We start from the raw sequence: 22311 nt of genomic DNA, 5'->3' as shown, positions 1-22311 counted from the left end.
GTGCCCATGTTTCATAACTGTTGACTCTTTGCAAGAGTAAAACAGGTGCATTTTTGTTCCAGGTCAAAGAACTCTTTTCTTCCTTGGGAGTTGAATGTAATGTCTTGGAACTTGATCGAGTTGGTAAGTAGAATGGTTAGTACATCCTGTGTTTATAGTGCCAATGAGATTGACTTCTTCGCATTTGCTTTGCTGCATTTTACTCTTGTCTCTGAGTTAGCAGGGATGTTTTTGTCTACATTCAGCCATGCAGAAAACGAATCTCTGTATGACAAATAATTGGTGTATATTTTTTTATTTATATATTTTTCATATTTAGGGGAGGCAGTGGGAGGAAGATGTATTAGCTGCTATCTTTGAAGTACTTTACTTTCAAATGTATCTGCTAACTTCCTAGCAAAATTAATTAGGCCGTAGTATGTGAAAAGAATCCATCTCTATTTCTGATTGTATTACCCTTGAGGGGGAACACATTAATTTTTGAGTTCTATACTTTTGAATTCTTGTCATCTGTGCTTGCATTGATATATTAATTAGGCATGTTACACATGCATGTGAATGGCAGAGGTGGGAGATGGAGTGAACAGAAAAATATTTAATCTCTGCCTTCACTGGACTTTACCAACTCCTTTTAGCTAAGTTGCCTTAATATATGAAGTGTTGTAGAATCTTTGAGACTTTTCCAAAGAGTATACCAAATAGGGTAGTCTGAAGTAGTCATGGCCTGCTCATATTTTTAGGGATGGAGATTATATTATAGACTATGATCATAAAGATTATTCAAATATCATTATAGGAAACATTGGCTGAGTTATTCCTGTGGAAGCAGACTCTTATCTTGATGTTTGCTCTTTAAAGATCAAATCGTTTGTCGTGGCATTAGTCATTGAATTATGCATCAAAATCTAATTTCAAAGGGTTTATTTTAAAAGGAATCAGTAGACTGGTCTTCACTCTTTAAGGTTTCCTTTGAAAACCTGGGTGTTTTCCCGTTGAGTCATCATTTCATAAGTTATATAATACTTTCATATGTAATTACTGACCTTTTATGGGTTTGCACATCTGAGCATTTGAGTGTTGTGACACTTCAGTTCAACTCACAAAGGTTTGGAACCCTTTCATTGTTTTAATGTATTTAATTGTTAATTCTTCAGATGATGGGGCCGATGTTCAAGAAGTACTGTCAGAGATCACTAATCAGAGAACCGTGCCCAATATTTTTGTGAATAAAGTGCATGTGGGTGGATGTGACCAAACTTTCCAGGTAAAATAATGTTATCTGTTCTTAATGCTGTTTGTTTAAATTTTGATTTGAAAAATATTTGAAAGGGGAGAACATGGGTTTTAGGAGTGGTTTAGTCGAAAAGTGTATAGGAAGGTTATTAGATAACCTTGGTTTGCTTTAAGGGAAATTAGCTTTTCTACCAACTCATACTTTAGAAGTTGAGTTTTGAATGAGGTTACCAGACTGTATGTGGCTACCTGGAGCCCTGGTCTCTGGCTCTTGATGGGGAGAGAAACAAGGCCAGTTCCCTTTTTAAGGTTTAGTGTCGTTCAATGCTAACATGCTTGTCTAGGGTAAATGTAATGCCTGTCAAAGCTGCTAATCCTGTGGAGCTTTGTAAAGGGTTATGGCCTTTGATTTTTTTGGTTCCTAGAATGCAGAAATGAACAGAAGTCATCCAGTTAAGCAGTGACAGATAAAAATTGATGTTCATTAAGTAAGGTCTCTGCTTATAACCTGTTACCTTTATTTAAATGCTGCTGTCCTATATTCCTGCAAATGGTAGTATGCAGTATGGTGGTAATCAGTGATTAATAACTCATATCTGAAATTTTAGTTGAAGTTACAATTCTCTTGGAAAAAAGACTGTCTACATTGTATGTTAATCTGTAACCAGCATCATTGTCTAGTAGAGCGTGCTTTATTAGCTCTGGAAGCTGTAACCCAGTTCACATGGTGGCTTGTACCATAATCAGAGCCCTGAAAGGCCTTCGCAAGTGCTGGTGTTGCCAATCTTAACCTGGAAAATGATGTCAGAGGACGAATCTGCAGATGCAGAGACATCAGTCCTATTTCAAACTGAAAGGCATTTCCTTCAATGGCAGGTGCTTAGGAGACAGATTTTTCTAAGGGCATCTAAAAGTAAGGAGGCCTCTTTAGAATGTGCTGGAAACCTCTCTGGCCACCATCCTTCAGTGGGCGATGAGGCATCTGCTGAATGCAGTCGTGACACGGGCCTTCCATTGCGCCTCCCAGGATGAGCTGGTTCCAGTGTGGTGTTTCTAAGGCCAGCGTCATGGGATGGCGCACCCACAGTCTTTTTATAAAGAAAACTTTTGCTGAGTCACACGTTGGACCTCTGACCTCATCTAAGCTGCTTCACAAGGAGGGCCAAGTGAACAAGAGAATAGCATGCAGAGCCAGCCTGTGACTGCTGCTGAAAGGAAAAAGCTAAATGTTTGTGTTGTATAGGAAGTTCACCAGGCAGCTGCAAAAATTTAGGTTGATTTATGAGAAACCATGAAAAAATGTAAAGTGTATGCTCTGCTGATGGCGCACAGGAGTTGTTTTCAACATAAAGCCTGATTCAGGTGACCAAAATATAGAGGATCTTCAAAAATGGTAGTCGGCCACTTTATTGCACTTGGTTATGTTTGGGTGAACAGACCAAGGAAAATAACCTCGGCTGATGTAGGTGTAAAGCTGTGACCTCTGTGCTGTCTGACGCACGCTGGACCAGCAGGCCTTGACACACACACACACACACACACACATACTCACTCTCTCTCTCTCTCTCTCTCTCTCTCTCACTCACTCTTCCTAACTCTTGGGACCTCGGGTGAACACCATCCAAGATAAGTTTATAATTCTAGCTTAGATGGATCATAGGTTGACTCTAGATTTTTGAAACAGAAATCGTGCGATTAAATGTAGGGTGCAAATAAACAGCTTTAAAACAAGTCATGCCCTGCTCTCTCTGGTCAACCATAGGCACACCAGAGTGGCCTGTTACAGAAGCTCCTTCAGGAAGACGCGTCATACGATTTTGACCTCATTGTCCTTGGCGGTGGTTCAGGTGGCCTCGCATGTGCTCAGGTATGAAAAAAAAAGAGACCCAAAGATCATTTTCCTGGTGATTGCCATAAGCATTTCTCCTGCTTCTTTAAAAAAAAAAAAGCACATTTTGATGTCACTGCCCAAGCTTTTATTTTAATAGCTTGCTTAATAATACAAAGAAGACTATATTAGCACAGGACACAGTCTTTTCACTAAGGGGAAAGAAAAATGGGGGGATTGTCAGGAAAATAGCAGCTCTTTACATGTTGCTTTCTTTTGTAGGAAGCTGCCATTTTGGGAAAGAAAGTCATGGTGTTGGACTTTGTGGTCCCGTCCCCTCAGGGCACCTCCTGGGGTAAGCTGCTTCTCCTGGCTCTTGTGGCTGTCACTGTGCTTGCTCTTTATGTCCATCACTGGCTTTGGGGAGCTCATTTAATTCTTATGACAACCTCGAGAGGTATTACTAGCCTGTTTCACAGGTAAGGAAACAGTCTCAGTGAACGTAAGGAACTGGCCAAAATTGCATGACAAGGGATGATTTGGGAAGATAATATGAAAATAATTAAGAAAGATGTTGCAAAAAGAAAATGTTCCATGACCCCCATAGTCCAGACCATCTACAAATATAATTTTTGCACACGTGTACTAACGTTTTCACGTAGTGGCAGTCACAGATTATACTGTAATGTGCTCACCTAAGTTTGCCATAGCACTTTTTTGCATTTCTGCATTAACTGCATAACTGACTCCAAAGGCTGCACAGAGGTCCATGGAGTTGAGGTGCATGCTCAGTTTAGTACAGCACAAGGTGAGCTTCGTGCACTGTGACTTTGCTGTGGACAGGAGTGCTCACCTTCCCATGTTCCTTTTGCGTTTAAAATAGAACACACAGATGTTTTGCTGGTTACTTTCTGTTTGTACTACAAATGCGTTCTCTGTGTCTCTACCCTGTTCTATGCCCCAGAAGGCTGATGAATTGACAGCCTTGCCCTCTGGCTTCTGGGTGGGAGAAATGGCGGGGATGTGCCGGGGGTGGAGAGTGGAGCTGAGGTCTTCCCCTGGCCCTGGCCCTGCTGTAGCTGCTGGCCGGCTCAGTCTGCCTGTGGAAGGCCACCCCCCTCTCATGGCCGTCCCTCTTGGGCTGCGTGTTCACTCGTTGCCCGTGCGCCTTCACACGGGGCTGAGGGTGGCTCCGATGTTCTGGTCTTCCTTGCTCCTCCTGCCCATGCCCCGGTAACTATTTTTCTGTAAACTCTCCTCAATTTCCCAGCTTGAGGGTGTCTTCTGTTTCCTGCCAGACCCTGACAAGATATGGAAACCATTTTTTAAAATTCAAACTTACTCAAAAAGTTTTAGCCTAGAATTTCCTTTAATAAAACTAATCTGCCTTAATTTTTCTCTTAATAGTCATATGGTGCGTGTACACTTTTTCCTTCCTCCTTCCCTCTTCCCTCTTTCTCTCCTCCCTTTTACCTCTCCTGCCCAGAAATATCCTACTTACCTGAACTGGCAGAAAAGACTGGGGTCCAAGAGGGAGTTTGTCCTCTGCCCCGCTCAGGGGCACTTGTGCGCGACCCATGTGTGTTGCTCTGGATCCAGAGGAGATGGTACCAAGTGGCTTGGGGCAGACCAACTGCTCCCTCAGAGAGGGCAGAGTTACAGAGAGTGAAGGCCAGGCTGGGCTCTGGCCCTTGGCATAGTGTGTATCTAAATAATCTAAAACAGCTAGGGTCCCTTTGTGATGTAAATGAAAGTTTTAGGCTCTGTCCCAAGAAAACTGTTCGAATGCACATCCATATTTTTGGCTCATCCTTGGGTCTCCTTCACAGACTCTCAGTTAAAAAGTTTGGATTAATCGTTTATGTGTTATCATGGGTTGTGATGTTCCCCCCTACCATTTGAGCCTGTCATTTCCATATGTTTTAATAATACCCGTTCTGCACACATGTAAAATGACATGCAGACACACACGTAGAGGAAACATTAAAACTGTTATTTTCTTTCTCAGGGCTTGGCGGTACTTGTGTAAATGTGGGCTGTATTCCTAAGAAACTGATGCACCAGGCTGCCCTTCTGGGGCAGGCATTAACTGACTCAAGGAAGTTTGGCTGGGAGTACAATCAACAAGGTGGGTCATGATACACAGAGGGACAGCGCAAAGGCAGGGATGGTGAGGAGGTGTGCATACCCCGGGGGAGGAATGACAAGGCCTCAGCAGGAATGATGATGTCAGATTGGAGAGGACAACGTGGGTTTAGAGGGTTTAAGGCATGACATTGACTGCTGTTGTGTTTAGCGGCCGTTTTGTATCATTAGAATAATGTGTGGCATTTTAAAAAAATTTCATCTGTCTCTTTCCCCAGAAACTTTGATCCAGCAGATCTGTCACAAGCATATTTAATGTTTCATAGATGATTCTGATAATTCCAGGTGATTCTGCCTGGCCATCCAGGTCACTAGTGGAGGAGAGCGTGAGGGAGAGGAAGGAAACCAGCAGGAGGGACTGAAACGTGGGAAGAAAGTGCAGTGCACTCCTTGAGACAGAGAACACAGGCGGGCCTAGCTGGGGCTGGGCATGGGGCAGGTCCGCGTAATGGTTTGCAGCTGGACCAATTCCCTGTGGACGAATTTCCCCAGACAGCTCCACGGAGAGCTTCCAGTCAGACTGCAGTGTCAGCTGGGTGCAGGTAAATGAGGGCCCTCTGCTTGGCAGTTCAACCTCTGGGTCGTCTTCACTTTCAAGAATCCTTTCCCCTGAGCCCTGCATCTTGCATGCTATTTCACTTAGGGCCCCTTTGGAACACCCTGGTGGAGCTAGGCATCTGGGCATGGTTTGTGCTCAAGAGGGGCCTGGGCAAGACCTGGGCTTAGAGCCTCAGCATGTAGGTGATGGTTGAAGTCTTAGGAGATGCTGAGATGGGTAGAGGAGAATAAATGGGTGGAATGGGAGACAGACAGAATCCTGAGATGTGTTAACTATCTCAGGTGGGTGCAGAAGAGGAGGAAAACCAGGAGCTAGGTGTGGGGGCGAAGGAGGGGTGTCAGGTTTTTCAGGATGAGGTTTGGGACTTCTGGAGCCTGAAAAGACAACCAGCATGTGTGGAGCGCCGCAGAAAGGCCAAGTGGACTGGGATTTGAGTCACGCACACTTTGGATTGGTTGATAGGTGGTTTGGAGTCTCTTTTTAAAATTAAAAACATTCATATCCTGTTTCTAAAATAATCAAGTCCAAGTAAGGAGGAAACACCAGAGGCCTCTGGCAGGGAAAAGGCCGTGAAGGACGGGCCCGCACACAGCCTGCCACAGAGGGGGACCGCACATAGCCAGGCAGGGGTGTGGGTGGCGCAAGATGGCAGAGCCCCTCTGCGAGCCGGCGACTGCTTAGTGCAGCAGCTGTGCCGCGCCTGCTGCCTCTCACTGGGGGCCCGTGCTTTCAGGGTGAGTGGAGGGGGTGACGCTCACACCACACCGCCTCCCCTGAGGGACCGCTTAGGTTCTTGAACCCTTCTTAGTGCTTAATATTTCCAAACTCTTTCTAATATCCTTGAGTGGGTAAAACTTATTGTAGAGTTCCCGTAGTTCCCCATACACAAAATGCTTCTAAGTTAATTTTGAGGTACTATCCTAAGAAATCCCCAGCTAGCCATCACGTGAAATTTGCGGCTCAGCAGTATTTCGGCATAAGCTCAAAGAATGGCCAGGCGAAGCCAACAGAATCTGAGAGGCCAGAGGAAGGAAGGAAAAGCTTGTTCTAGGAGATGTGGTAGATACTTTCCCTCTTGGTGCTGATAAGGAATACAGATTAAAATAAACTACAGATTAGAAATTAAGTATAGAATTTCCAAAGAAAGGGAAGAGGGAAATGTGCAAAGAAATGACATGCAACCATAATTTTAAAGAAACAAAAGCAATGGAAATTTGAATGAAAAGACAGGAATCTTAAATTTTAAATAAATATTTTTAATTTCCTACTTAAAATTAAATACTTGGGGAAATTTTAAATAGGTGAGAGATGTATCACAGAAATGCCAACGAAAGTGGTGGCAGTTAATACCAGGTAGGTAGACTGCAGGCAAAGATTAAATGTAGGAATTAACAAGTGAACACCCTTCCCAAAATAGGACTGATAAACAAAACCAAGAGTGTATTTGAAAATACAAATAAAAGTAGGTGGTTTGGGGGAATCCAATCAAGGAAATAAGAGGAGAAAATTCATACAAATATGCAACATTAGGTGTGAGAAAAGAAATGTAGCTATGGATAGAAAAGAGGTAAATTCAATATATAAATGAGTGCTAAGACTTGTAAGTATCTCGATGAAAAAGAGTACATTCTAGGAAAATATGAATAACTAGAATTGACTTGAATTATCAAAGAGTACATTGAGAGCAGTCCATTCTCTTAAAAGACACCATAGATTTGCAAGCAAATTTCCTCAAATCTTCAAGGAACACTGTAATTTAAACTATTACAGAACTGAGGAAAAGATGGAAATGTTTACCAGTTTTTTTGGAGACTGACACAACAATGATATGTAAAGATGGTATAAAAATAGAAAATCATAGCCCACGGAAGTGCCAGAACTCTAGCAAAAGCATTAGCAAATGCTCTGCCCTGGTGTCCTAAGTACAGCAGTGCATCCTGGGACGCAGGACTCAGTCTGCATGAGGAAGCCACAGCAGGAGAGCGGCCTGGCTTTGTGCCCCAGAGGCATTCGATGAGAACCTCACATCCAGGCTCCCTCCTTAAAGGAACTGTCGGGAAGTCTACACAAAGAGGTGGACACTCCCTTTACACAACGAAGGAAGGTCGGAAGCAGATATTTACTGGAGAAAGGCACGAGGCATTTGCCTTCAGGTCACGAATGAGATGGGGTTGCCCCCTGCGCTGCTAATATCCTCGCCATTTTTGTGCATGGAAAGCGAGGATAGGGAGAAAGGGCACACATTTGAAAAGGGGGAAGAAAAAAGATACTGTAAATTTATAGTATGATTATAGACAGTGTTTCTAGAACATGCAGGTTATTGAACTAAAAATATTAGAACTGGTAAGAGTTCAGTAAGTTGCTCATAAGACAAATGTGAAAAAATCAATAGGTTTCCTACATCTCAGCAATAAGGTAAATACACAATGAAAAATTGCAACAAAAGTGACAAACTTGAAATAAATTTAGGAATGTACAAAAGAATATAAAGCATAAAAATACACTGTGACCTTGGAATGTTTCAATATTGTGATGACATCATCTCAAAATTGTACATTTTTTGTAAGTCCAGGAAAAAGCTCATTTTTTTTTTTCTTTTCACAGCGTGACAGTTCATTCTAAAGTTCAAACTAAGAAGTAAATGTGTGAGAATAGCTTTGCAACTGTTGAGAAAGTACAGAAGGGGGACTTCTCCCACAGTATTTAATAGTGATCCTGCAAACCAACAGGTCATAGAAACAGAGCAGCTGGCTCCACAGTGCCAGTCCCGAGACTTGCCCTGTGAGTCCCTGGGAGCGTTGTAACTACGATTCTGAGGTCCCTCCCTGACTCCATAGGTGTGTGGTGGGTGCTAGGTTTGTATATTTAAACATGCTGCCCAGGGGGTCCTGATATGCAGCACTGTTTGGGAACCTCCAATATAGTATGTCTTTTATAAGAACCAGAAACAAAGGGACACAGGGCGTGTGACTTTAACTGACAAGGTCCTTGGGATAAGTGGTTCTCTGAGGGCTGGGAAAAAAGCTTTTCTGGGGGAGCAGGGAGGGGCTGTCTCAGGATGTGGGAGTTTGTGCCATTGTGGAGGGGGTCGCAGCCTCCTGGGATCATGGCTTGGTGGGCGGGAAATGTGGCTGCCAGCATGACCATCTGGATTGCAAAATCAGATTTGCTGTACCTGGCATCCTAGAAACGGTGATGTGACAGCCGGGCTGTAAATGTTCACAGTGGTCACGCCTCTCTGTGCACTGTAACATCACATGTCCCCACTGAGTAGTGGGCCTTTCTTGAGAGTGCTAGATAGATGGTGTGAGCCTCCAGGTGTGAGCAGAGGGCAAACCCTCAGTTGGCAGGTTTTGTCTTCAGGGATCTTGAGGGCAACCCTGGCCCCTAGGTCTTATAAACACAGTGATGCATGTAGACTGATGTCTCCTTTGGGAACCAGCATCAGCAGGTGAGGTGAATGCCAATAAATAAATCCCTTAGAAGATAGAAGGGTAATGAGGAATCCTGACTCTTTCAACTCCCAACCAACTTCAGCAGGAAATGGATAAACCTCTTACTTCCAGTGGTGGGTGACAGTGAGCACTAACCACATCTATTGTCAAGAAATGTAGGATATTCACTATCAAAACACCACCACCATGTGAACCGAGTGGGGTTACCCCAGGCCGGTCTGGGTAGCAGATGTGCGGGGCACAGTTACCTAGGCCCTGTTTCCCTTCACATCACCAGGGCCACATGCAACAGGCCCACAGCGTGGAAGTGTCCTTGGGGTGCTCCTGAGTACACAGTCGTCCTGCCTTGTGATCCCGAGGGCCTGGCTGTAGGGCGGCCAGGTCTCCCCATTCTCTCCTCCATAGATTTTTTTCTTCTTTATGGAACTCCACTGTGTGCATATGCTTCGTAATATAAAAGAGGAAGAGTGTACACCACAACTGGCATAAAAAAGATTTAAACTGCTAATTATCTTCTGCTCACCTGTTGATTCTTAAAGCCGCATATAGGATGGTTCAAGTATGGTTGTATGTAATTGACCATTAAAAATAAAATTTATGTTGCGCCTCCACCCTGGTTATTTATTTTCAGTGAAGCACAACTGGGAGACCATGACAGAAGCGATTCAAAACCACATCGGCTCTCTAAATTGGAGCTACAGGTTGTCTTTGAGGGAAAAGTCTGTGGTCTATATCAATTCCTATGGAGAATTTGTCGAACATCATAAAATAAAGGTACCATTTGAATGTTTTGTCTTGTTCATTGCTTTTCCTTCCTACTGCTTGTACTTGCCTTGAACTAAAATTCCGTGTTGCACATTAAGGCCTGTAGCTGGTATACTTGAGAGTGCACGTGGCCACACGTGCACATGCAGTTCCTCCATTTGTTGGTTCCACGTGTCTGGCTAAACTGAAGACATTGCCTTTTAAGGAATACTTAATTTAAAGTTATTATTTGCCTTTCAATTCCATCATTATTCTTAAAAGCGAAAATATTTAGACTAAATAGTTTTGGGCTCAAAATTTTAGCCCTGTAATTCTTTTAAAAATGAAGCCGTAACTAGAACTCAAATGTATAATTTATAAAAGCATTAATAAGACTAGTATCAGAATGAGTGTATTTTATAAATTTATATTTGTAATGTATTTTTACATTTTAATGTATTTAATGTATTTTTTACAGTTTGAATGCATAAGGAAAATGAGACCCATTTTGATTATTTAAAATTGGGTTTATGAAAGGCAGTCAAATACTATCCTCAAGATGTGGTTCATTTTTGTACTCGGCTCTTGTAGCCCAGCGGATGGTGATGTTGACAGAATCTGAGGTTATCTTGTAGTCATTTGTTATTTCTAGAACAGTGTGGGTGGTGCAGGGAAATTTGCCCCTTCAAAACCATACGTGGGCCAGTTTGAATTACATCATTCACATGAAAATAACAGCAAATACAAGCCAGTTAGTCTTATTTCTCAAACTGCAATATGCCTGGCACAGCTGGCTGAATAAGGCGATCGTTCCCAGCCTACCTGCCTCTTCATTCAGCCAAACCTGTGTCTCCTCGTTTAGCAGTGTGATCCAGCCTCTCGTTGCTCCATCTAGAAACCTCCAGTTCCTCCGACTTCCTCTGCAGGCTGCACCGGTTTGTCTGTTTTGGGGCCTCTGCCCTCCCTCTGTCCCTCTGTTTAAACCACCCCATTTAAGCACCTTTATTGGTTTTTAATTTTTTTTTTAATGAAAATATATTTATGATTTACTTGTATAATTGGAAATAAACAAACAATAAGCAACTTTCGTGGGTTCCCCATAGCCTGCATTTTAAGGATGGCATCTCAAGATCTTTACATTTGACAGTAATCTGTTTCACTTCACCGGGACTCGGACCCTCATTTCCTGTCACTTTCTGGCCACTTGCTGTTTCCCAGATACCAGCTACTTCCAGGCCCATGTGCTTTTATATATACTGTTCTCTCTCTAGGTTTCCATTTGTCTCAAATCATGTCACTTTCTCATCTCCACTTGAAATACCGCCACCTTTGAGCCGTCCTTGAGCGGCCCTCCAGTCCCCTACTCCACCTCCACTATGCCTTTTTGGCTAATGTTTTATGAAGATTCTGTTTTCTGTGTTGGTGCTTATCACAGTGCATCATTATTTTGTGTATCTGTTCCTGTTCAGTGGGAAGCTCCATGAAGATCATAACTAGTCCAATGTGTTTGATGCTCCATAGTGTTTGTTGAAAAAGTGAAATATACTTTTCTTTTTTTAAGGCAACCAATAGAAAAGGACAGGAAACTTGTTATACAGCTGCAAAATTTGTCATAGCAACAGGTGAAAGGCCACGGTACTTAGGAATCCCAGGAGATAAAGAATACTGCATTACTAGGTAAGATTAAGTAGACTGTTTTAACTGTAAACTATTTCTATTTCCAATTTATTTGTGCCCTGTCTTATTTCACAAAAGATACGAAATGATAACAAAAATACAACACAAGAACCTAAGTGGTTAATATAATGAAGCAAAGAGAAAATAAGATTAGGTAAATAATAATGTCAAAACATAATCTGTATGTTTCTAGGTGATTGCTCAAAGTGGTCTGGGAATTTGGCTCTAACCTTCCTAGAGGCTGAAACAAAGAAGTAAATACAATTAACTAGGGGTTAGTGTCTATATGATCATAATGACCCAGCTGACCAGGAGCAGCACAGCTGTTCCTAATATTGAGGTTTGATAGGGATCTCGCCTGGGTGGTCGTAAAGAGCCATTGATAATGGAGTGTAAAGACTTTCAAACTTTTGACCAGGTGCACATTAAAAAAATCCATTTTTTGTTGCACTGCTCTTCAAGTGAGCACACATGACACACCAAAACAATATTTCCTTTTATCACATCTAATGCAGTCTGATATTTTCTATTCTGCTTATTTTCGTCTTTATTTGTGATCCACAATAATTTGATTTTGAAGAAACCGAGGTACACTCCGCTCCCCAGTGAACACTGTCACAAACTCCAAAGGTCCTCATCCTAGTGTTGCTTCATCCAAGCTCCAAATGGCAGTTCAGCCAGCGAGAGACCATGATCCATAAAAACCTGAATAGCTCATTTCATCTTTATTGCCTTTATTTTTCAGCGATGACCTTTTTTCTCTGCCTTACTGCCCTGGCAAGACATTAGTAGTGGGTGCATCTTACGTTGCCCTGGAATGTGCGGGGTTTCTCGCTGGCCTTGGCTTAGATGTCACGATTATGGTGCGCTCAATCCTTCTCCGTGGCTTTGATCAAGAAATGGCAGAGAAAGTGGGTTCCTACATGGAACAATATGGTGTTAAGTTCATAAGAAAATTTGTGCCTGTGATGGTAAGTCTGAATGACATTTGGAGTTCCTTTTATTTTATTTTACTCTCTTTAGCTTTTGATTTTACCCCTCTTTACTTCATTTCATTAAATAAATTAGTCTGTACTCAATAGTAGACCCTAAATACCGTGTCCCACCCCTGGACCACAAAGCTGACCCCCGTTAGACCCGCCCTCCCCCTCTCCCCCTCCTCAGGCCTGGAGCCTGTTTTTGTCACCTCTCACCTTTCATGACACCCATCACCAGCAGGTCATTTTCTCTCCCCTCCATCATCCCCCCAGTGTCCTCATCTTTAAACAAATAAACCCTCCCTTCTCTCTGTCTTTCTGGCTAGATCCCATTTTTCTTTTTCCCTTTATAAGGAAACTTGTACACACATTACTTCTGATTTCTTGCCTCCATTTCCCACTTCAGTGAACTCTCAGCTGCTTCCATCCCTGCTGCGCCTTTAACATTGCCTGTCAGGCAGTAGCAAACTCCGTGGTCAACATCTCTGCCCTTGTCTCACTGGGCCTCTGGGCAGCGTGAGGTGCAGCTGACATTCTTTGCGCTGACGGCACTCTTCCCAGCCTCCGTGGCCCTGCAGCCTGCCGGCCCACATCCCCCCAGCTCATAAATACCCGGACACCTGCACCCCTCCTGCTTGTGCTCTTGACTGGGGTGGTCTTCCTCAGGCCCATGCTTTGTTACCCCCATGCCAGTGGCCCTCAGATTCATGCCTCCTGCTCAGGCGTCGCTCCTGAATGCCCCACTGGTTTACGCAGCTGCCTACTGGATGTCTCCACTTGAATTCCTCATAAGCATTTCAGATTTAACAAGACATGAATGAAATTTGATTTTCTACCTGAGTGTGTTGCCCTGCTGATCTCTCTGGCCTGTCTCACTCTCAGCAGCTGGTAATATGGTCCCCACACTGGTTAAGTGAACACCTAGAAAGCAGCCCTTCATTCCTCCATTTATGCTACCTCCAGCTGATCCATTAACTTACCTCTACATCCTTGTATCCTGGGACAGGCTTCTTTTCTCTGTTTACTACAGAATCCTAAATACATGTGCATGCATGCACACACATGTATACTCCCACACGTGTACACCCCATGATCCATTTATTTTCTGTCACCTTTAGATGCAGTTGTTACATTATTTATTCTTACTAGGTTCAACAGTTGGAGAAAGGTTCACCTGGAAAGCTGAAAGTAGTGGCTAAATCCACTGAGGGACCAGAAACTATGGAAGGATTATACAACACAGTAAGTGTTTTATAAGCAGTTAAGTGGTTGAACATGCTCATAAACTAGCACAGATGAAGCTTATAGAAAAATTATATCAAGCTTAACATGTTTTTGGGTCTTTGTAAGAGTATAATAAATCTGAAAGGCAGTTGGCTGTTGACATTTGACAGTTTTCAGTGGTACGTGGAGGGTCAGGTAAAATTATGTGTGTGTGTAACTACACAGAACAAAATCTGGAAGCAGAGCCACCCAAGTGTATTCATGCTTATTTACCTCTGGGGAATTAGATATGTGCATTTCTGCATTTGAATGTTTTTGCAGTGAACATTGAATATATCTTATACTCAAAATCAACAAGATACTTTCATTTTCAAAAACAAACAATATAAACTTTCCAAATAATGTGAATAGTCCATGGGCTGCTTTGGGCGGCAACAAGTCGAATTTAAACTGATGATGTTTGGATGCCAAGATTTCCTGTAAACTAGTTTATAGTTTAGACATAAACTGCTCATTTATATTTTATGTACTCATGTGGGTTTTTTTTACTTAAAAAAGTAAACAATGTTGAGAACATCAACAAGACCAAAAAATACACAACAAAGCTACAAAGTCAGCCCCTGTTGCGGTGTCAGTCCGGATTGTGCAGGGTGTACAAACCCGCTAGGAACACTTGATCCTTTGCCGTGTTCGGTCTCCCATGAACACTGTGTATCTGCCCTCTAACTTAGGCCGTCATAAATGATTCCTGGGAAAGGTCGTCAGTTTTTCTATAGAGATCAAGACCATCTTCTGTTAGATTTATTCCTAGGTACTTACCTATTTGTATGTAGTTACAGATTGTATTTTTTGGGAAAATGTCATTGTCTTTGTTGATTTATAGAAATGCTGCTGATTTGTGTGTTTTCATTTAGTATTCAGTGATCTTGCTAAACTCATTTTTGGTAATTTACCCTTAGGTTATTTTGGATTTTCTTTTTATGTTTTCATATTACTTGTGAGTAACAACTGTTCTGTCTCCTCCTTTCCACCTCCTTTTATCTCTCGGAGGAGTGCACCAGCTGGGACTCCAGCCCAGTGTCAGCAGGAACTGGGAATGGCAGGCGCGCTTGTCTTGTTCTCAGTATCGACAGGAAAGATTTTAGTATTTCTTCATTAAAGAGTAATGTTTTCTATAGGTTTTTAGTAGATGTTCTTAATCAAGTTAAATGAATTCTTTTCTCTTTCTTATTTACTAAGTTTTATGGTTATTTATTTATTTAAATGCAGAGTGGATATTCAGTTGTAATGATGTTTCTTTTGTAGCTGTTGATAATCAAACATTTTTTCTTCAATTGGGTATTGTGTTGAATTACACTGATTTTCTAATGTTCTTTAGAACTTTATGTTCCTGGTGTCAATCCACTTGGTAATGGTCCTTTTTATGTGCCGCTGGATTTGACTATATAGAATTTTCGCATCTCCATTTACAAATCATATTGGCTTACAATTTTTCATGTACTGAGCTTTTCAGATGTGGGTATTAAGGTTAGCTCATGAAACAAGTTGGGGTATATTCCTTCTTTTTCTATTGGTTCTTTGTATATTTCATAGTTCACTAATGCAACCATCTGGGCCTAGGATTTTCTATGGATACATATATTTGACCACTGATTGAATTTCCTTAACAAAGAACTTTTAGGGCTTTCTATTTTTCTCTTGACTTGCTTTTGATTAGTTACATTTTTCTAGGAATTAGTACATTTCATCTACTTATCAAATATATTGGTATAAAGTTGTTCATCATACCTAAATTTGTAGATTATTTATTTTTGTAATGAGGCTAAGTTACATATAGTGAAATGCCTAGGTCTTAGATGTCTGGTCCCATTGGTTTTGACAAATGCACATGTTCATGTAATCACAGTCATTTGAAGGTAACAGAATCTTCCTGTGAGTTCAGAAAGCTCTCTTTTGTCCTTTCACTCTCCCCGACCCCAAGCAACCATATTCTGAGCTGTCACCCCAACTGGTTTTGCCTATTCTAGACATCACAGGGATGGAGTCATGTGATCTGTACTCCTTGGTATCTGGCTTAGGATTTATCCGTGTCGTGTACATTGCTGGTTAGTTCTTATTAGGTACAAGTTGTAGAATATAGAGTGGTATGAATGTAACACACTTTATTCGTTTTCCTGTGGATGGGCACCCAGGCTGTTGCAGTTTTGTGGGAGTGGGGGGGGATCAACTAAAATTGCTAAGCAGATTTCTTGCAGAAGGCCTTTTGTGGACACGTATTTTCATTTCTCACAGGAAAACACCTAGGTGTGACATGGCTTGGTCATAGGATAGCTTCCATGTTTAACTTGTTGAGGAACTGCCTAACAGCTTCCAAATGATTTTATCATTTTGTATTTCCACCAGCTGTGCATGACAGCTTTGAGTTCCATATCCTCACCACCATGTGGGGTTGTCCAACTTTTCCATCTGGGCCAGTCTAGTGCACATGTAGTGGTATCTTACAGTTTTTGGTTTTTTTTTTTTTTCATTAATGTACAATTACATGAGCAACATTATGGTTACTAGACTCCTCCTATTATCAAGTCCCCACCACATACCCCATGGTATCTTACAGTTTTAGTTTGCATCTTCCTGATGACTAGTCATGTTGAGCAATTTTTCTTGTGTTTATCGGCCATTTGTATGTCTTCCTTTATGAAGTATCTGTTCACATCTTTGGCCCATTTTTGTTTGGTTGTTTGAATTTTTATCCCTGAATTGCAGATGTTCTGTGTACAAATCTTGGATATAGTCCCTTTTCAGATACATGTATTGTGAATATTTTCTTCCCATCTGTGACTTGCCTATTTATTAATTTTTTATGGCATCCTTTGATGAGCAGTAGTTTTTTAATTTTTTATGAAATCCAATTTAGCAGTTTTTTGTGTTATGGTTCATGTTTTCTTTGTGCTCTAGGAAGTTTTTACTTACCCAAAGGTTGTGAAGATAGTCACCTTTATTTTCTTCTTGAAGCTTTCTAATTTGATCTTTCATGTTTAGATCTGTAATCCATCTTGAATTAATTTGTTTATAGTGTGAGGTGGGAAGAGAGGGCCTTTGTCTTCCACATGGGTACCCAGTACCATCTGTTGGAAAGACTGAATTGCTTTGGTGCCTCTGCTGAACCATTTAACTGTGTGTCTGTTCCTACAATCTTTTCCCCATTGGCCATTTGTCTCCCTTCACCAGTACACATTGTTTTTATTACTGAAGCTTTATAGTAAACCTTAGGCCAGGTAGAGTAAGTCCTCCAACTTTGTTTAGGTTCTGTACATTTCCATATAAATTTTAAAAATAGCTTGCCAAATTCTACCCAAAAGAAGCATGCTGGGATTGGGATTGTGTCAGTTGTATTGATGAGTTTGGAAGAACTGACATCTTAACAATGTTTACTTTTTGAGTGCACAAACTTCATGGTTCTTTCCATTTGTTTACATATTCCTTAGTTTCTCTCAGAGGTCTTTTGTGTATTTTAGTAAATTTATCTCTATCTCATGTTTCTAAGCTATTGTAAATGTTATTTAAAATTTTTTTGTTTTCAGTGATTAGCTGGTAGTACATAGAAATACAAATGATTTTTATAATTCAGGCTTGTAGATTCTTAGGAGGTTTGTCTACATACTCAAACCAGTTTTGTTTCTTCTTTCTAATCTACATGCTTTTAATTTCTTTTTCTTGCCTTGTCACACTGGTTAAGACCTCCAGTACAATGCTGAATAGCAACTGTGGGAGTGGGCATCCCCACCCTGCTCTGATCTCAGAGGTGAAGTAGTCAGTCTTTTATCATTGCCAGGATGTACACTTAGGTTTTTTACAGATGCCTTTTATCAGGTCGGGGAAGTTTTCTTTTAATCTTAGTGTACTGAGGATTTAATTAAATCCTCAAAGGATGTTAAGTTTTGTCAATTGCTTTTTCCACGTCCATGGGATCATTAAATTGTGCCTTCATTTGGTTAATATGATTAATTGCATTGATTGGCTTTTTGCATGTTAAACCAAATTTGTATTTTCAGGACAAACTCTGTTTGGTCATGATCAATGTCCTTTACATATATTGCTGTATTTTATTTGTTAACATTTTGTTAAGAATTCTGCGTCTATGTGCATGAGGAGTATTGGCTTATAACTTCAATGTCCTTGTTTGATTTTTGTGTCAGTTATGTACACTGGCCTTATAAGAAGGAGTTAGGAAGTTTCCCCTCCCCTTTTTTCTGGAGGAGTTTGTGTACCATCAGTATCATTTCTTAGTTAAATTTCGATAGACTTTACCCAGTGAAGTCATCTGGGTCTTAATTTATGAAGTTTATAAATTGTGAATTCAGTTTTAATAAGTGTAAGGTGTGTTAGTCGGCTAGGATTTCCATAAAAACACACCACAGACTGGGTGGCTTAGACAGTGAAAATTCAGTCTCTCACAGTTCCGAAGTCTGGAAGTCTGAGGTGAGGGTGTCAGCAGGCTTGGTGTCCCCTGAAGCCTCCCTCCCTAGCTTGCAGGTGCCTCCTTCCCCTGTGTCCTCAGATGGCAGCCCCTCTGTGTATGACTGTGCCCTAATCTCCTCCTTTTATAAGGACACCAGTCATTAGACATAAGGACACCTGGATTAGGGCCACCCTCATGCCTCATTTTACCTTAATTACCTCCTTGAAGCCCAGTCTCCAAATAGTCATAATCTGAAGTACTAGGGGTTAGGACTTCAACATATGAATTTGGGGAGGGATAACTAATTTAGCACATAGCATAAGGTTATTCAGATTTGTGTGTGTAAGCTTGGTAAATTCATTTAAGCTGTCAAATATTTTGTCACAGGGTGTTCATAATATTTGGTTATTATCCATTCATTGTCTGAAGGGTCTGTAGTGATGTTCCCTCTTTCATTCCTGATATTGGTAATTTGTGTTTTTGATCTCTCTCTAAATACAGGTTTTGTTAGCAGTTGGTCGTGACTCCTGTACGAGGAAAATAGGCTTGAAGAAGATTGGTGTCAAAATCAATGAGCAGTAAGTACACGTGGGATCATTGCATTGTTGCTGCAGAAAGCAAGATCACCTCTTGGAAATTCTCATTGGGTTACTAAGATGCAAAACTTTAATGCTTTCAGTTTATTTTATAGTCAGTACTATGCCAGTTCTGCATTATCAATATTTTCATTAATCTGTTAGTAACTATCGTGTACCTTAAAGAGTTTATGCATTAAACAGTGGTTTTAAAAAATAAATTGTGGAAATGTATTCACCCACTCTGATTTAGAGTGAATTTTCACGTCCTTGGTCAGGCAAGGACAAAAATTTCAAAGCTCTCAGTGTGACCCTGGGGGAAATCTGGAGATATCCTCGGCATCCAAACAGTGATCATGATTTCACCAACCAGAAAGGTGTTTCCTTTTGGAGCGCCAGAAACACGTATTATTGGAAGCCATTGGTCTTATAGACAGTGACCTGAGGTGCATCAGTTCTGAAAGGGAGGACCTGGCCTCAGTGTATTTCCTCCTCTTCTCCTGGAATAGTGTTAATCATCCAGCAGGATAGAGTTAGTCATCTGTTTCTTCCCTTTTCCAAAATCTAATAGGAGTGGCAAAATACCAGTAAACGACATGGAGCAGACCAACGTGCCCTATGTTTACGCTATTGGAGATATCCTGGAGGGTAAAATCGAGCTCACTCCCGTTGCCATACAGGCAGGCAAGCTGCTAGCTCGGAGACTTTTTGGGGGCTGTTTGGAAAAGGTAAGTTTCTTACTGTTGTTTTTGAGATAATCTCTGAATCAAAATTATGATTAAGGTAAATCAGCACAAATAACCCTTGTGTGCTTATTTTGGAAGTTAAGGATTCCTCACAGATCAGTTATTTGCAGTTGACTTAGTATTTACTAATGGTTTTCTGCAAATAGTCTTTGAGTGTCTGTTATGTGCAAGATGCTACCGTGGGTGATACACAAAGGCTTGGCACGGTACCAGTGCCCAGGGACTGACTTCCAAGTAGGTGGCAGACATGAGTGAGACAGGTGGTGGCTAGTTCTAACAGATGGGGCTGGTGAAGGCATTGCAGGTGGACGGTCACACTGTCATGGAGTGGGAGGGGCACCCTGCATGGATCGGGTGCTGGCCCTGGCTCAGTGCCTGTGGGGTGTGGCCAGTCCTAGGGCAGTGAGCAGCCTCTCAGGAGTTCCCAGCTGGTGGAGGGTATGCTTTGCTCCATGGGGAGTGCTGTGGGTGGGTGGGGGTCTTGGTGGAAGAGGGGTGACTGGGGCGGGGACTCTGCCATTGTTGGCGGAGGCCAGGAGCACCACGCATTCTGTCCCACACAAAGGACTGTCCTGTCCACAGTACTTACGGCATTCTGAGGTGTGTGCACACAGAGCAGTGGGTGACAGAGGAGAGCAATTGGGAGTGAGGCTGGAAAATCAATTAGATACCAGATCATCAAAACTATCATATTGCCATAAAGAACTGGTATGGCCCCCTAGAACAATGTCAAACCACAGAAAGGATAGTATCACCTGTATTAACCTTTCACCCAGATGCACTGGTTATTAACATTTTGTCATTTTTGTTCTTTCTTGCCTTTTCTGCATATGTATATGTAGAATGCATGTACATTTTTTTTTTGCTAAGCTTTTTGAAATAAGTGGCAGACATCAATGACGTTTGCCCCTTAATTCTCCAGCACATGTCTCCTAAGAACAAGGATAGTCACCTCCATAAGCACAATGCTATTACAAAACTGAGAAATTCAACAGAAACATGGTGAATGTCAGATTTCCTCACTTGTCCAGGAAGTGTGTGAGTGCTCATGTGTTTTGCCTCTTGTAACTCTTGTGATCTGATAACAGCCCCTGCCTCTATTTACTTGTTGATGTTTTACTTTTCAGGGCTTTGATTTGAGGTGAATCTAGGCTACTTCTGTAGAGTACCCCACAGTCTGAATTTCTGATTATCTCTGCATGCTGAGGTTCAGGGGACACGTTTGGGGCATGTGTTCTTCAGAAGGGATGCTGGGTGCTGCTTATGTCACCCCCCGGTGCCTCGTAAGGTTGCAGATGAAGACCTTGTGGATTCATGGGTGCACTTGTGGATGAGGGGCAGCGAGGGCGTGGTTTTGCTCACTTTGTGGTGGGGCCAGGAGGGCCGAATGCCCAGAGCAGTGTCCCGTCTGCAGTGAAGCAGCATTTCGGGGTGCAGGGGTTGGAGCCGTTGCCTGCTGCTTTAGGTGGTTCAGCCTGTGGTCGTCGGGCCGAGAGAATGGAAGACAGCAGTGCGTCAGGGGATGAGGAGGGAGAGAGGTTCAAGGTACAGGCCCCAGGCTGGGCAAGACGGAGTCAGGGCCAGGTAGGAGGCAGTCTCGGGTGTGGAGAAGGTGTCTAGGGGAAAGGGAAGAAAGGTGAGGAACTTCCTATTGATTTTTCTTAATTGGTGTGAAACAGAGCACAGAGGCATCTGTTGAGAAAGAGGCTCCCCTGCAGGCCATGGGGTAGGGGTCAGCTGCTGGCCGTAAACGGGCTGATGAAATGGCAAATGTCAGTCAGAGAGAGCATAAGTCAGAAAGTACTAAGTCAGTCTGTGTGGTTATATGCTTTTCTCTAGCCACGCTGGAAAGAAATATGCTTGGCTTGTTCATGCTGTTCAGGGTAGCAGACATGACGCAGTACCAGAGCGCGTGAGTTAGGAATCTCAGCTGATGCACACTGGACACAAATCATCTTGTTATTATAGGGCTATTTGGTGGTGCTCTGATTTGTTTTTCTGGCTAGCAAAGAATAGAAACTCAAAGTAGGCGGATGGGGGTAGTTTCTCATAAGGGTTACACAGATCAGTGAGTAGAACCACAAGGTGACTTAAAACAAGCCCTGTGCTGGGTGGAGCTGGGCCTCCCTGCAGCTGGAGCTAGGGCTGCGCCAGGGGCCCCGCCGGGCTGGGGGAGGGTTCACTGAGTGATCTTCCCATAGCCTACCTTGGCTGCAACTCTGCAGGTGCACCTGGGGGAGTCTCCCTTTGTGTCTAGTTCGTTTTTCTGCAAACGAAAGAGTTTGATGGACACAGCTCACCTTTTTCTGCCTGGATTTCTGGCTAGCTTACCTATTAGCATTGTTTGGGTTAGATGTCACCCCTGACTTCATCACCCATGACCTGTGGGCAGGGGCCAGGGGGACGTGGTGCCATGGGCAGTGTAGCCCTTGAGGGACTGTGGAGGGGCAGGCACGGTGTCCTCCTTCTCTGGCTGTACCCTCCACGCCTTCTCAGTTCCCACACACCACTTTCTCCACACAGTTTTAGTGATGCTTCCACCAAGGCATTCTATCCCTTCTCTGCACACTCACACTGCTGGTCTATGCTCCGGGCTGGGAGCTGCCTGTGCTTGTGCTCAGCTCCCCGTGGCCAACACCTGCGGCTGCCGGTAACCAACACGTGGTGCAGACTCTGTGGTCTCCCATTC

The 22311-nt window shown here is 42.5% G+C and overlaps 1 protein-coding gene across 1 annotated transcript in view; it reads left to right on the top strand.

Moving 5' to 3' along the window:
* TXNRD3 (thioredoxin reductase 3) overlaps positions 1 to 22311 on the top strand; it is a 56211-nt gene that overhangs the window by 17152 nt on the left and 16748 nt on the right. Inside the window, exons 2-12 of the mRNA XM_057505793.1 lie at positions 63 to 123; positions 1155 to 1264; positions 2996 to 3100; positions 3344 to 3416; positions 5070 to 5189; positions 9852 to 9994; positions 11526 to 11641; positions 12387 to 12612; positions 13768 to 13860; positions 18803 to 18879; positions 19448 to 19604. Of these exons, the coding sequence (XP_057361776.1) occupies positions 63 to 123; positions 1155 to 1264; positions 2996 to 3100; positions 3344 to 3416; positions 5070 to 5189; positions 9852 to 9994; positions 11526 to 11641; positions 12387 to 12612; positions 13768 to 13860; positions 18803 to 18879; positions 19448 to 19604 (1281 nt within the window). The remainder of the gene's footprint in view (positions 1 to 62; positions 124 to 1154; positions 1265 to 2995; positions 3101 to 3343; positions 3417 to 5069; positions 5190 to 9851; positions 9995 to 11525; positions 11642 to 12386; positions 12613 to 13767; positions 13861 to 18802; positions 18880 to 19447; positions 19605 to 22311) is intronic.

This window comes from Manis pentadactyla, chromosome 1, assembly GCF_030020395.1.
Source record: "Manis pentadactyla isolate mManPen7 chromosome 1, mManPen7.hap1, whole genome shotgun sequence".
NCBI lineage: Eukaryota > Metazoa > Chordata > Mammalia > Pholidota > Manidae > Manis > Manis pentadactyla.
The sequence above is the reverse complement of the archived record's forward strand: the minus strand, read 5'-3'. Positions and strand labels throughout refer to the sequence as shown.